General features: G+C 42.8%; 1 protein-coding gene across 1 annotated transcript in view; it reads right to left on the bottom strand.

The window, feature by feature from the left end:
- Positions 1–16,594, bottom strand: part of LOC127591403 (kelch domain-containing protein 8B-like) — a 74,228-nt gene that overhangs the window by 45,057 nt on the left and 12,577 nt on the right. Inside the window, exons 2-3 of the mRNA XM_052051549.1 lie at positions 7,129–7,515; positions 6,033–6,466 (exon numbers count right to left, since the gene is read on the bottom strand). Of these exons, the coding sequence (XP_051907509.1) occupies positions 6,033–6,423 (391 nt within the window). The 5' untranslated portion in view covers positions 6,424–6,466; positions 7,129–7,515. The remainder of the gene's footprint in view (positions 1–6,032; positions 6,467–7,128; positions 7,516–16,594) is intronic.

The following is a 16,594-nucleotide window of genomic DNA, read 5'->3' as shown; positions in this document are numbered from 1 at the left end:
TAACATACACAATAAACAGTAAGACGAATCGGTACTAAAGGCGGTAGAAAGCACCAAGCAGTAAAATCAAGAACAAATCTAATTCATGCTGAGTCGAACGCCAAAGAATACAAGTGAGTTTTGAGGAGGGCTTTAAAGATGGGCAGCGAGGAGGCTTGCCGAATGTTCAGCGGGAGGTCATTCCAGAGAGAGGGACCAGCAACAGAAAAGGCTCGATCCCCTCTGAGCCTCAGTTTAGTTCTTGGTACTTCTAACAAAGACTGGTCCACAGACCTGAGGCGCTGGGCAGGTGTGTAGGGGCGGATGAGCTCAGAGAGGTAAGGTGGCGCGAGATTATTCAGAGATTTGAAAAGAAAGAGGAGGATCTTGAAAATAACTCTAAAATGTATGGGGAGCCAGTGAAGGGATGCCACAGTAGGAGTTATATGCTCCCTCTTACGAGTACCAGTCAAGAGGCGAGCAGCGGGATTCTGGACCAGCTGAAGGCGCTTTTACTGTCTCAAAGTGTTCATGTGTGATGTGAAAGTGCTTAAAGGTCAAGTGTTATGTAAACTTGACTAACTATCTTTTGAGTAATACTAACGGCTAAAACTATTTCAAGAATTTTTTTTTTTTTTACGCAAGCCGCCCATGTTCATAATTATCGTAGACCCATGACACCGAAAATGCTTTTATTCGTCAATCTTCGGCAAGTGATGTCCATGAAATGCTGAGTCGCCAGTCAGAATTTGCCCTGCATTGTTGATTGTCCCGTCAACTGCTCTGTGCCAAATTGTTTGCCTCTTGTCGACGATGCAATTTCTATTTCTGCTATTAACCGGGGAGCCAAAATGCTCCCATGCTGCTGACCTAAGCGAGACTGCAAAGTCCGTAATTTCAGCGTTAGTAGTCGGATTAGCCAGTTTGTTCCTCTCCTCCAGTCTGTTTCGCATACATGAACAGAATTCGCATTCACGGTTTACGCACTTTTTCTCACGCCGTTTATTAGCAAAAAAAAAAAAAAGTCACATGGCATTAATAATATGATAATCACGATCATCATTACATGTTTGGTAAGAGTTATTATGGCTTTCTCTTTAGAGGCGGCACAAACTGTTCTGATTCCGCCATTTCAAACGCATCACCGGTTTATGTATTACAGTATCGTAGTTTTTGTTTTTGATACCGTCCTTTGCATACAGTACTTATACCATGTACACAATTCTTAAATGTCCACGTTGATCTAACATGACCGTGAGAATTACTCTCGGGGCATTGATCCCAAATATATGCCCTCAAAAGTAAAAGGACCCGGATGAATGAGAATATCCACAACGTAGTTGAAATTAGTGTTTTTATGCTGCTCTCTCACAAACCAACCAGTGGCATTGTAGTCCGAAAGATTGTCTTCATGGAGATAACGAAGACGGACAACCATGATAACAGGCAGCATTTTTTCGCCTCCGGCCCTTTGATGCTGTGAAGCCTCTACCTCTGCTGGTGCATGGCAAGATACGATTGTGAATGCCATCGCCTACTGTATGTGCCAATTTCTGTCAGCTGGAGGGCTGAGGCATTCTGATGTGGCGTGCCGCAATTTTCATTCGCATATTTGACGTTATAGGCTAGTTTTGGATGAAATGCTTTCCTTCCCAGCACAGCTTGTGTGCCGCAAATAAAATGTGAAAATAAACTGTCGAGGAAAACCCAGTTTTAAAAAGGCAGCATCTATTTATGTTCATACGCATGCCGTTGGATTCATATCAAGCACTATATCACTTTCAAAACATGTAGTGAAATACATATTCATCAATATTTTAAGACCTGAGATTGAAGGAGGGTTATTGATGCTCTCTATCCACGTCATTTTGAAATCACCCTCTTGCACACTGTGATGTAAAGTACAATGATGCTCAGTATTATTTGCCATTTTTCTTTTGGTGTTTTATACAAGACAATATAGCTCTTATTCCAGCGATTCAAACTGTTTGTCGTGCACTGAAATTAATGAGGATTTAAAATAGAATGTGGGAAATTTCAAAATACTTCTGTTTACAGTTAGGGAAAGCTATTTTCATAAAACATACCCCTCGAGTGAAAACAAGCCTTAAAAAAAACTGTCACTAATGGGATGAGAGAGCCTCAGGGGGCGCTGTAAATAACCTCAAATCCATACCACTCTACTCCATGAATGGGGGCAGACAAAATACTGAAGACATCTGAGGATGATGACTTAGACAAAAATTTGAAGAATTGGTGAAATTGTTGAGGCACACCAAAAGGAAAGATACCATTAAGATTAAATATTGACTCAAACACATTTTATTGTCCTTATGTCTGTGAGTTAACAGACCTATGGTTTTGAGCAGTGGTCCCCAAACCCCGGGCCGCGGAGCGGTTCGTGGGTCATTGGGTACCGGGCAAGACTGAAAGAATAAGGAACTTCCGTTACTTCAATTTTATTTATTTCGGAATCTGAGAGGTGTTTTATTTTGAAAAATTATCGGATTCTCCATAACATCCGTCTGCGGGATGTCACTCTTGACGGAGGTCAATCGGCACTTTTCGGTGGCATGATGGGTTACCGCTAAAATAAAACCCAGAAGTTAGCATAATGAGTTAAAAAACATTTTTGGGAAGGGAAAAAGGCCCGGCCAGGAGACAGAAGAGGAGCTTAACGACTTCCAAGAAAAAGAAGGTTACATTTAATAGGCAGTATCAAGAGTTCTACTGAAAATACAGATTTATCTCAACCGGAGATTCCCACGCACCAAGCCCACTCTGCATAATATGCGGCGATGGTCAGTCGTATTTTCATGGACTTTGTATATGCGGTGTATCTTATTTTGAAGGCACGTTTAAACGTTACTTTTGCGACCGGAGAGTTTTTGCGGTCAGATAGGACGTTCCTTGTGTCATGATTGGTGTTTATTATTGTGCTACGAAAATACCGCTGTTTTCATGCAGGTCATATCATATTATTTTGTTGTATTTATCCGTCACACCTCAAAAGCCGCGCAGCAACTCATCCCTAGGTGGCTGGCGTTCACACATTGACAAAAAGCCATGAAGAATAATTCAAGTGCCGTCAATGGAAAGAAATTAACCACAGATGAACAATTAGCAGCGTCTATGTAGCTGATTCCAGGTCAAATGCGCGTTGGTGGAACCTCAATCCTTGAAAGCTTTAAGAGGAGCGCTGGCCGCTAGGTTAACCGCCGAGACTTTTAGCCCATTGTGTAGCGCACTCCACTCTAACCCTGGGCTACGGCGACCGCACAGGATGACCACGACACATTGGTGCCATCACCAACATCGGGAGGGAGGTATTCAACTTGAGCTCTCAAGTTAGTCGAAGCTCGCTCATCGAAAGCCTTAATTAAAAGTGGCAATGAGCAAGTCGTTGTTGAATGCCAGCGTGGCTAAAAACAAGCGCTAACGACGAGATTTGTCTCCTGTGTTTACCTCAGAGCTGTGGGCCTGACATCACATGAACCCTCCAAGCCTCTTGGCGCCTGGCTCATAAAGGGGTAACAATCCGCTCATGTTGTTATTGTTCCTGCAAGTCGCGACTGCCCTCTGATCCAATAAATCATGTAACTAATTCCAATGTAATACCACTCGGTATCATATGCCATCACTTCTACTTCATGCACCGGTGAAGACACAACGGTAACACAATTAGTATGTCCTCATTATTTAGACACTGCCGCGAAGGAAGTAAAACACCTGAGCGAGTGCTGATAAATTGTTATTTGCATATCTGCCAATGAGCCGACTGGGACAAAGGGCAGCCAGTGAGGTGCGGCAAATCAAATGAAACAGGTTTTTGGCTAATTTAATGTCCTATTAAGAGCTTCATACGCCTCTATTACCCTGCAGATAACAGCAAACGTGAGAAGAGCACTGGCGGGCTACCTGCCGATTAGCGCTTGGCAGGGTTGCGTAATTTAGTTTGAATTGGATTATTTAGCATTGATGCTTTTCTTAATAGAAAGATTTAGCACATGCTGACACCTCTATTCCAGTGAGTCAGACTAAGGTAGCTAAGTGAAGGTGACATGGAATAAGGGCCTAAAGAGATAGTGGTGTCATGATACGGTTACAGGAACCTGAATAATAAATATTGTCTCTTGGTAGGCTTTTGAGTTTCTGTGAAAGTGCTAGCGGTGTTCTGCTCGCCTTCTTGGAGGGAAATGAGTCCTGTCTAAAGGTCCAGATGAAGAAAGATCCTTGTATATCCATGACTCCCAATCTTTGGAGTCAGGAAAACCACATCCCTAAGAGGGAAACCTTGGTTGACACGTGTCAAAGAGCAAAATGCAGCCAAAACCTGCAACTTCTAATCATGATGAAGTGCCTCAAAAAAAAAGTCATGCTGGATCCACATCCAGAGCACCGTACTAGACTCACGCGACACACCGCAACACGCTTACTATCACAACAAGTCCACCTCAGAATCCATCGCTGCCCCACTCCGTTCCACCCTCTCTCATCTGGAAAACAGAAACTAGCTCAGGAATCACACTCCTCACTGACTACAGCGCCGCCTTTAATACTGCTACCCCCCACAGACTCAGAATCAGAATCAGAATCAGAATCATCTTTATTGGCCAAGTATGTAGAACACACAAGGAATTTGTCTCCGGTATAACACGCTGCACTAGTATCATCGTAAACAACAAAATCATTGAACCATTTTAGAGTAACCAGTAGTTTTGTAGTACCATTTTGTGGTGCAAGAAGAGTGACTATGTCAGTGACTGTTTAAGGAGTTAATGGCTAGAGGGACTCACCCGTAAACCACGACACTCAGCCTGAACCTCACCCTCAGTGACTGGCTGCTTGACTAACTGGCAGGCTGCAGTCTGTCATAATTAGGAACAGGACTTTAGCCAGAACCAGCGCAAACACAGGCACAACCACAAACGCGTTAAGTCCCATCCTGGACCCAAAGACAATTTCATCCTCAAGTTTGCGGACAGCCCCACAGTCATCGGACGGGGTTGTTTAGCAGAAGTTACTGGGTATTTGCCACATGTAAATAGACAAGCACACTTCCGGTTATTTATTCATTCATTCATTCATCTTCTGTACCGCTTGATCCTCACTAGGGTCGCGGGGGGTGCTGGAGCCCATTCCAGCCGTCTCCGGGCAGTAGGCGGGGGACACCCTGAATCGGTTGCCAGCCAATCGCAGGGCACACATAGACGAACAACCATCCACGCTCACACTCACACCTAGGGACAATTTAGAGTGTTCAATCAGCCTGCCATGCATATTTTTGGAATGTGGGAGGAAACCGGAGCACCCGGAGAAAACCCACGCAGGCCCGGGGAGAACATGCAAACTCCACACAGGGAGGCCGGAGCTGGAATCGAACCCGGTACCTCTGCACTGTGAAGCCGACGTGCTAACCACTGGACTACCGGGCCGCCCTCCGGTTATTTATTTTTCCCAAATTCCAGCTGGTTCACGACCCAAGTGAAGAGTCAGCGATTGATCTTGAAAATCCATACTTCTGTAAGTCGCTTCAAGTACTTAAAAGGGTAACATAAGATGAGTTTGAAATTATACTAAAGGATCATAGTTTGCGGTATAGTCACACTTGATAACACTTATTCACTAACCAAAGAGCGGACAAAATCAGAGCCATTGCACAGACATTGGCAGCAGCCAATTCAAAGATTTCGAAATGTCCCGAGGCACTGTGGTCGACTGGTTAGCACATCGATCTCACAGTGTGCACGGTTCGATACCATCTCTGGCCTTCCTGTGTGGAGTTTACATCTCTTCCCCTGGCCTGCATGGGTTTTTTCCGGGTGTTCCAGTTTCCTCCCGCATGCCCAAAACATGCATGGCCGGTAGATTGAACACTTTAAATTGTCCCTCGGTGTGATTGTGAGTGCGAATGGTTGTTCGGCGGATGCGTTGGTGCCTACCGAGTAAAACAAAATGCGAAGCTAATTTCTTGATAAGATGACAAAACCAATACCAAGTAGCAATTTCCAACCTAGCTTGCTTTCTCTCCGCTTCATGTAACGGTAACATACCTTTCTGCACGGTGGTGACGCCCATGGATGGCTGCCCCAGACTGGCCTTCGGCTCCCATTTGCCCTCATCTGGGTGAAAAACGTCCACTGACGCCAACGGGGTCTGTTGCTGATTCATTCCTCCCAGGACCATGACCTGCCCCCCTAGCGCCACGGCCGCAGCCCCCGCCCTCGCCGTTGGCAGCGGCGGCAGTTGGCTCCACGTCTGGCTCTCCACATCAAGCACCTCCGCGCTGTCCAGGGGCATGCCGGTCTCACTGCAGCCCCCCAGCACATAGACCAGGCCTTCGTAATAGATGGGGGTGCAGTAGACTCTGCGCTGGGACATAGGGGGGAACTTCTCCCAGTATAGGGACTTGACAGGACTCACCGCCATCTCCTGCACGGGCATGTCTCCGAGACTGAGCGGTGGGGGGACACCATCACACACCGGGCTACAGGGAGCATAAAACCATTAGAACGGCTCTCACTCATGCATGCGACCTCCACCAAGGCTGAACAATCAGAAACTAGTCCGCCTGACTTGCATGACTGATAAATCATGGCAGATCCAGAAAATACTGCGCCACTATTACTGTAGGTGGCGGTAACGCACCCATGTTTAGCATCTGGTGCATCGTGGTGCCATTTGGCACCAATTCAAGAGGACTGATGTTTTCGAGTTGTCCTTCAATTAATGATACAACTTTTGAATATTGAAATAATCCTGCTAAATGTAGTCATGGTGTCATTTAAATAAAGCTTTTTTAGCTAAATATTGGGAGCTAGCTGTCATTTTAGTTACACCTTTCTGAATAGCGAACTTGTTTAAGCATTATCTTGCTAACCAATCATGAGGTTTTGCTCATAATTGTGTTCATCAACAGTGTGTCCCAACCTTTTGCATTCAAAAAATGTAACGCCACACCACCAAACAACAAAGATGTTTCTTGGGGGCTCCAGAATGCTTTTAAGTGCAACTAGTGCGGAAAATATAGTCGATTACTAAACATGACATTTTAAGTTTGACAAAGGTTGCACGTTGGCATCCAGGAGAGGGAGTGTAGGATAGGAGGATGAATGTGGAGGTAAAAAAAAAAAAAGGCGTAGCACTCACCCTTCTTCCAGATGTCACGTCTCCCCTTATTTAAATGTTTTATTCATTCGGCTGTTGGTTTGCAAACAGCAAAGCCATCTGCTCTTCACAACTTTTTTTTCCCCACCTTTTCCCTGGCTGTGTCCTTCCCTCAGTGTGTCCTGCGAGGAGCTTATTTGGACTTGGACATATTCTTCAGGGTGAACAACTCATCCCATAAAAATCTTTAAAAAAGAATTAAGGAGGGTAAACGATGCAGGGCCTAAAATGAAAACTTCACAAGAGCAAAAGCAAAAGCTATTCCTGCCTTAATTAAGCAACGTCTCCATCGCCTGGAGGAATATACTCTGAGTCAGAAGAGTAGATGCACGCAAGAGCTTTGGAGAAGGTCCCTCGTTGAGGCCCAAACTGCAAGAAAACACAGAGACATGGTTTTTAAATGGCGTGTCACAGTATATATAAGAAAGAAAAATGTCGGAAAACGAGGTGGCAAAACATCCCATGACAGATTTGAAGGCTGCACGAAAGGACGATGGGCGTGGTTCCGCTGGATGCAAATGGATTCCAATTTCACAAACACAAATGACCTTCAGACATCCTACACTGCTGATTACGCCCCCCGTGGATGCGGTTCCTAAGGCAACGTATGAACCGTTGTTTGCTTGTTGGGTACGTGCCACTTGAGATATTTGCCACATTCAGCTGAGCCGTGTTCAAAACAGATTCAGCGACTTTCTCCCCCAGCGCAAAATATTTTGCTTTGATGGAGCATTCAGAACAAGTGACACCGGAAAACCAAACGCTCACTCCTTGCTGTTGTTTAACATCACGTGAAAGATACGACGACAATTCAAAATGAAAAGACGGATGCGGGTGCCAGTTAACATTCTTCTTGAAATCGGTGAAATAACATATTCAGGGGTTTTTTTCAGTTCAATGTGTTGTTAAGGTGAGAAGCTCGGTCACCCGGGAGGGGCTCAGAGTCTAGCCGGTTCTCCTCCATGTCTGGAGGAGCCAGATGAGGTGGCTCGGGCATCTGATTAGGATGTCTCCTGAACGCCTTTCTGTTGAGGTGTTCCGGGCATGTACCACCGGCAGGAGGCGCCGGGGACAACCCAGGATACACTAGAGGGACTATGTCTTCCAGCTGGCCTGGGAACGCCTCGGGATTCCCCGTGAAGAGCTGAAAGAAGTGGCTGGGCGGAGGGTCACCCTCGCAACCTGACCCCAGATAAGCAGTAGAAAATAGATAGATGGATGGTGTTGTTATGTTTCTTATGTATGAGGGACTTGCAGGTTTTTGAATCGTGCATTCATCTTGAAACTTGAGTTTGAGTGTTGTTTTTCACATCGCTTTCCTCACCGCGTGTTGAATCACTGACAACCGCCGCTTCCGCCTCCACGTCAAACGGCATTTCTGAAATTGCAACTTGTGCCAATGCTGTGCAGACCAAATGTGGTTGTTTGATGCTGTACTTCGCGCAATGTTTTGCCTTTAACAAGACAGACGTTACAAGCTATCAAATGTTGAAAATGGTACAGAGCGGACGAGGCAGGTGCAGATGAGTGTCGAAAGCTTGAGGGGGAAAAAAAAGCACCAATCCTGCTTTTCCTCTGTGAGCGCATATGGTTGTCCAACATCATAATTGTTGGACAAAAAAATAGTTTGACTCAGTGGAATCTCGACCCGTTCAAAGATTTTCAGACAACCATTAAAAATGCATCCTTCCATCTTTTTAAACATAATTGGCATTTGTATAAATACATAAAAACGCCAATTGTCCAAATAAAATTTGGATAAAACATTTTTGCACAAATGACAGCATAGTCTTACATTCTACATTGTTTCTGACAGTCCCAAACAGTTCCTTTTCTTTCTCACAGTGAAGCGTATTTAGATGACCAAAAGTAAAACAGTAACATTTTCAGGCTGATAATGATCTCTTAAGAGTGCTTCCTTTTGCCATCAGCCCTCCCCCTGATCCTCATGCAGTATGTAGCCGTTTTCTGGAAACCGCACGATTACATGAAAGAGGTCTTTGTGAATAGGAAGCAAGCAACCCTGAAAAGGCAAAGTACACACACTTATATTCACAAAAAGAAGCTTGGAGATTTAGAAAAGAGGTCGACCTATTTTGAGGTGCCCATGAACTTTTGCGGGACTAAATTTAACAGCGGGAGCTTCTGGCTGAATGGCTGCACAAGAATGAAAAAAAGATGTTAAAAAACAATTATTGGAATTGCCAGCATTAAGCCCCGATTTATAGATTACTGGTGGACTTGCCCATTCTGTGGACTCATTGTCTCAATGTATTTTTCCTCCAGAAACCAACGGATGTGATGAAGAAAAACGATGAAAATGATCAGTGACCAAAAGAACACAACACAAAGTTCACGAACACAGCTTCCTTATCAAAATTTAAATCAAAACAGTTCCGTGTCACCCAAATATAACAAGAATTGTGTCTCCAAGAAATCGTGCACAGACATCTTTGAGAGGCCAAGTCAGCATCTGACTCATGGCGGCAGATCTCCTCTCCAAATAGGAAGTGGAGCATACTCATGAGAAGTGTTGTGGAACAAAAAGGTCAAATAGGTTTACATTTCACTTCTCACAACACAAAGCTGGAGCGTCTCTGCAAAGTGAAAAAGCAAAGGGGCTTGAGAAAGATCCAGGTGTTTGGTCCACCTGGGTGAATGTTTATTTTTTTTAATGTATTAACTCGTTTACGGTGGTTCATCATGATGGCTGCTTTCGTTTGTTTGTTTGTTTATTGAACATAAAACATATACAGTAATAATTTGACAGAAAATAAGGTAGATAAAAAAGTAAAAAGAAAGAAATCAGTCTTCATTCAACACAGTTATTATGTTCAAGGGAGTAGGATGAAGTAAAAAACTTATCTAGTCCTACCCCGTTATGCATTTATATCTACTAAATCATTTTTATATCAATCAGAAAAGAAAAAGTAAGAAGAAGTCTCCATTAAGGCTCATACTTTACCCTTAACCGTGATATTTTTACAACTTTTGGTTTGTATCGGGATTATATACATCCTCACCATGGCACTCTTGTACTTTCAACACAATACGTCGATCCCAAACGTGATAATTGCTACTATGACCTTATTACTCCTTTCTGTTTGCTACAATCCACATCCGGAATTGAAGTTCATGACTCTCCTGAGACTTTCTAGAAACGTTCACTTCTTGACTTTGTTCAGCTTGAGCTTTGTGGATTTCAATGCAAAAAGAAGTCAGTGCCGGACTTTATCGCCAGACCAGAGTACCGGTACATATGTTGCCCCCTTTGAATTCAACTAGAAAACAGCGAGCCATCCCCACGAAGCAAAAAAAGTCAAATCATACAAGAAGCTTCTGGCTTCTTCTCTAGAATGACATTACACAACACATCAAGTTAAAAGACAAAAAAAATAAAAAGCAGCAAAATGAAGTGGTGAGCGAGTCTGGTTGCCAGGCAAACATACGCATTCACCTCCACCCACAGGAAGAAAAGGCCTCACTGAGAGCACTAATGAGAACGTTTTTTTCCTTTCTTTACGCTTCATCCTGTCATCACCCAATAGCATCACTACATCTTCTCATTTGATATGAACCACTTGATTTAATCTTTTATCAGGACTTTTCATCATCTACAGTGAGTAGAAAGAAAGAAAGAAAAAAAACCCCACTTGTGTTGACTTGCGTTACATAATTCACCAGTTCAAAGCATGATCGCACTGGTGTGCTTTGGGAGATTTGTGTTATGAGGATATTGGCATGACTCGGTCTGCTAAAGATTGCCGCAAGCAGCTGCATAGCGTCTGCTACCAACGGCGCCCACATCATTCCAAAAGGTATTTTCGAACATGAGATGGAACCTTGTCACCATCATCTCGATTGCTTCCACATTGACAGGCCCAAGTGGAAGAGAAGCATGACAGGACATTCGCCATCTGCTTTCTGAGTGACCCTTTTCCAACTTTCTGCCACAGGTTGACTGTGACCAGGGTAAACACTGAAATACCACCGGAGGGCGAAAGATCCTGGAGCAACTCTGAAAACCATTTCGGAAAATACAAAAAAAAAAAAAAAAAACTAATACTATAATATTATATAAAGGAATAAGCCAAACTTGTGTAACTAATAATGTGACATGCTGAATAGCAACAACCTGACGGAATGCGCTACTTGATCAAATTTTGGCAGAGGCTGGGCAGTTTGTTCCCTGTAGACAGCATAAGCCTGATGGGGGAGAGAGAGAGAGAAACATCCTCCTCATGAGGATTCTCTTCATGTTGATCATCATTCGTTTCCCCAATATAATTAACCGTCTGCTCCATGATTACACAACCACCAGTTAGCTCTTCACACAAATCATGAAGGTTATTGCAGTGCAAAAATGACAACGAGAAGAACATGGAGTAAAAGTCATCCATGCAATTTTATCTCATACATTAAAGAATAATGAAACTTTTAGGCTGACTTTGTGTAGATGAAATTCATTTATATTCATATCAAACTCTGAAGGAATTTCTTGAGCATGCGTCTGTGGGACATCGCATTTCATTCTCAATGGCCGAGTGGGCATATGACAATGTTGGCCTATGGTCAAGTTGGGATCAGGGCCAATCAGGCATACAGAGCAGATGCCCAGTGGTACCGATATGATGCTATTTAATGATTATTTTCCTCCATTTTACCCGTCGAGACCAGCCCACAATTTGGAGAGAGCAACCCATTGATTCATTTACAAATTCAACTAACCAATCAGTGGCAGAGCTACGTGATAGGCGGGGGGATTGAGGATCGCAGCCAATGTCAATTATATCCATAATTTTTACACCATAGCAAGCAAAGAACATGGCAGGGAAGTCATTTTTTATGAGACCAACCTGCGCAAATGCATTGCGTTGGGATCAGATGATTTTGGTCAATTCAATTCAAGCTGTTCATTATAGGAATTCTATTTATTTATTTTTGAGAAAAAATGTTTCGAAAAAAATACAGGAGATAATGAACAAAATCAACATTGTTTTGGGATTAGTCAATCATGGTTTTGAAAGAATAGCCCAATGAGTTAGGTAGGCAGGAGCATATTAATGTCTGTAAAATGTGCAGGTCTGAGTGAATAAATGTACCGTATTTTCCACCCTATGTGACGCACCTAAAAGCATTCAATTTTCTCAAAAGCCGACAGTGCGATTTATCATCCCATGTGCTTTATAATCCAATGTGTTTTATGTATGGACCAATATTCAGATTTCTTGGACGCAGTATTGTAAATGTTCTGTTTGTTACAGCTGCAGTGGTTGTGGAAGAGCAATATAAATAAAGCTGTATTGTATTGTATTCCTTTAGCGTAGCTCCATCTGGTGGATGTGGCATGAACCGCAGCCACTATTGTAGCTTCTATTCTATGCGCCTTATAATGCCGTGCACCCTATATATGACAGCAATTTTAAAATAGGCCATTTATTGAAAGTGCGGCTTTTATTCCCAAGCGCCTTATAGTGCGGAAAATACACTAATTCACAGCTCTTCATGCGGAATTGTCCGCTTCCACTCTATTGGGAAGACTTCTTTATACACTTGGATGATTTCTACAACATAGTCAGGATGGCAACACAAAGAGAGAATATCAAATAAATAACTGAGCCATAAAATTGAGGGGAGGACGTGTTAAGCCACCAGAAATGAAAAAGTGAGATCTTCAAAACAGTCTCCATGGCGAGGTACACAACATCAAAACAAAATGACATCCTCTCGCTTCGTTGCATTGCTTCTCTAGATGGAAATCGAACATTTGCTGCCTGTGCCACCAAGAGGCAACACCATGCCCTCGAGGTTGAGCCTCCGATCCACTCTGTCCGTCGCCACGGAGACAGCCCCGCTGACATCACTGACACCAACTTCCAAAGGCATACTCCAGTAATGGTTTTGAAACCTCGCCACTGCTTGTTTCAATTGGACGCGGAGCAGTTCATCTTCCTGACGTAATTCTCCTCATCCAGGTTGGATCGCCCTGTAACAACTGATGAAAGAGATCCGATGGGAAGCGACAGAGCGCTCCACTCCATTCAAGTGAATTAAATTGCTCCCTTTCCAAATTGAGTGACTCCAACTTACTGTCCGATCCAATCAAAAAACAGGAAATAGTTTGTTCGCAGCGATTACATCTTTCCTTCTTCTTTCGACACAAACCGCCTGACCTGCAACCGCCAGTGTGCGTCATCCGATCACCTCCGGTTTCATCCATCACCATCAAGGCAGGCAAACCATGTAACGAACTAACAGAGTCAGAAATCGTCTAGCAGCAGAACACAAATATGGTACATCCAAATTTGCTCCGAAATGACCAAGTTAGAGTCTCCTGTTAACGTGCACGTTTTTTGTTTTTTTTAAACATGGTCGGGAAAACAGAAGAACTCGCAAACTGCACACTGATCAAAGCCGAGATATAAATCGAGAATCTTCTAATGTGATTGCAATCTTGTTCACCGCATGTCAACTTAAACTAATGAGGAACGACGCCATTTGTCATTCTGACATTTATTTGTGTGTGCAAAGCGAGAAGAGGAGGCCGATGTTGTCAAGGCGCCTTTGAAATTATGAATTGCTTTTGAATTATGAACCCCACCAATTGTCCTCCAACTACATTTTTCGATGTTTTTTTTTAATGTTATGCTGCATAAACGTTGCAAACCAAACCAAATATAGAAGATGTCCATCTGACCATCATTAGTGTCACGTTTGTGGGAATCCCAGCTCGCTTTAGACAGACCAGTAGGTTTTTCTTTCTACACTCAAACATTTGCAGCAGTCTAGCTCATGCTTTCATCACAAAACCACAAAAGATCAAGAATTAAAGCACACTTTTTCGCAATGTCGAGTAGGGTCACTACTAGCCTAGACTGTGTCATCGAAAAGACAATAAATGCATGAATTGTTTTTCACTCGTGGAGGAAGCTCTTCATCACAAAGTCACCAAATTACAAATAGTGTACCATATTTTCCGCACTATAAGGTGCACCTTCAATGAATGGCCTATTGCAAAACTGTTTCATATATCATTATAAGGCGCATAGAATAGAAGCTACAATAATGGCTGCGGTTGCACTATGCATCCACTAGATGGAGCAACGCTAAAGGGAATACAATACAGTACCATACAACACAGCTTTATTTATATAGAGCAAAGCCATGCAGAATTGGTCACAAACATGGACATGAAACGTATCAATACAAATGTCATTACAAAACAATTGATTCAACAAAAATCACATCCGCAAGGGGTTAAATGTCCTTAAAAGGCTTGCTTGTCTCCTTCTTCCTTCCTTTAGTCAGTAGTTAACTATGCTTTTGGTATTATCTGCGTTGGATAATGGCTGTGCAGAGCTCACAAAGTAGTTGTCTGTTTGAGTGCGCATTGGCGAATGCATAGGGCAATAGTGTTGGGCAGAACCCTTTTAAGTTGCAATTGGGTCTTGCCAATAATCACCACTAGATGACATCCGAACACGAACAGGTAAACAAATCAATGGACTGTGTAACACCAAACTTAAAGTGCATCGAATTGTAAGGTGCACTGTCGGCTTTTTGGAAAATTGGATGCTTTATACACCTTATAGTGTGGAAAATGCGGTAATTTGTGTCCGTGGATGAAGCACGTGCAGTGTAAACATTGCCAAACGCAAATACTGTACTATCCAAACTGAAACTCTCAAGATAACAAATGGGCCATTTGTATTTGTCAATCCTACAGTGTTCCTTGTTATTTGAATAGTTCTCCGTGTAATCAGTAGCAGTTCTTTTTTCTTTTTAATGGTTGGTTTTGACTATAAAATAGAGATATGATACATTTGTCAAATGCTTCAATTGGGCCCTTAAACAGCAGAGGATTTATTTCTCGAGGCTAAAGAGAATGCGTGTGGGCAGATGTCTCGCACACAAAGCCTCTGCTTGCACATTGAACCAAGCGTTGACATTAATGTACTGTACATGACAGACTATACCAGACCACAGTGTTCTGCCTCCATCTGTTCATTTGGGAATACGACAAATCAGTCCGGGTTTTAATCCGCAGCAGAATCAGGGTCACAGGTCACAGACACACACACACAGCCTTCTTAGCCATTGGGCACACTTTTCCTTTCATTTATGCATTCATGCCGAGGAATAGGAGCAGACGCTCACAGTTGTTCTCATCGACAAATAGGAGAACGGTGTGAAATAAAAGATACATTTTCTTAACAAGCAGACAAAACAATAAAGTAGGTCATATTGCAACATCAAAGATTGTGAAAAGTGATGCGAGTCCTCAAGGAGTCAACCAGGACGTATTTCTTGAAGTGCCATCAATGACTAAGAAAAGAAGAAGCGGTTCAACCATAAAACTGGACTAGAGAGAGTAGAACAAGAGATCAAAAATTCCTCAATAAACTTCAACTTGTTCAGAATTCAGCAGCCGGATCATCACGAGAACCCCCTCCTTGCATCATATCACCCCCATCCTCCGACAGCTCCACTGGCTTCCTGTCAAACTTAGAATCAACTTCAAAATACTTCTCTATACATTCAAAGCCATCCATAACCTTGCGCCCCCCTATCTGTCAGATCTTCTTCAAATCTCCATTCCCTCTCGCTCACTCAGGTCCTCATCCTCCCTCCACCTTTTTCTACCCTCTGCCCGTCTCAGTACAATGGGGTGCAGAGCCTTCAGTCGCTCTGCCCCCAAACTCTGGAACTCACTTCCTCCCAACATTCGGAATATTGACTCTCTTTCCTTATTCAAAACCCAGCTCAAAACCCACATATTCAGACTTGCCTACCCGCCTTAAATCTTTCTTTCTTTCTTTATTATTTTATCTGTGTTTTACTATTGGTCTTGGCTGTACAGTGTCCTTGAGTGTTGTGAAAGGCACTTACAAATGTGATGTATTATTATTATTATTATGAGAGAGTAAAATATTAACTATAGAATATCTCAGATTGATGAGGTGTAGGTAGGTACAGTATACATCGAAAGACAATTGTGTAAAAAAAGATGTCTGACAGCGTCAATTAGAACTCATGATTTTATTTTTGGTATGCGAACACGTCTGGTATTTTAGATGCCGATTAGTGTTAGTGTTAGTGTGCACGCTCCTTCAAGTAAACGGTGATCAGATATGAGTGAAAATCAATAGGATACAATAACCGATACAAGGTTGTTGGTGCATCCATAACATTTGAAAACACTTTATGACCTATTCTAATCCGCACAGCAATACAATAATATAATTTCTTTCTTTATTTTATTGAGGATTGAATTTTCATCGAGTACATCAAGTGAGTCAAATCGGGTCCACCCTGTACAGACCAACACAATGGAGCCCCGAAGGTGACATGGAAGAAAAATAAATTAAGTTAAAAAAAACAACAAAAAAACAACAACTTTTTGTTATTTTGCAAAGTTTGCGAGAGAAGGGCAAGTTTTTTGTTTGTT

The sequence above is a fragment of the Hippocampus zosterae genome, chromosome 2 (assembly GCF_025434085.1).
Source record: "Hippocampus zosterae strain Florida chromosome 2, ASM2543408v3, whole genome shotgun sequence".
Lineage (NCBI taxonomy): Eukaryota > Metazoa > Chordata > Actinopteri > Syngnathiformes > Syngnathidae > Hippocampus > Hippocampus zosterae.
The sequence above is the reverse complement of the archived record's forward strand: the minus strand, read 5'-3'. Positions and strand labels throughout refer to the sequence as shown.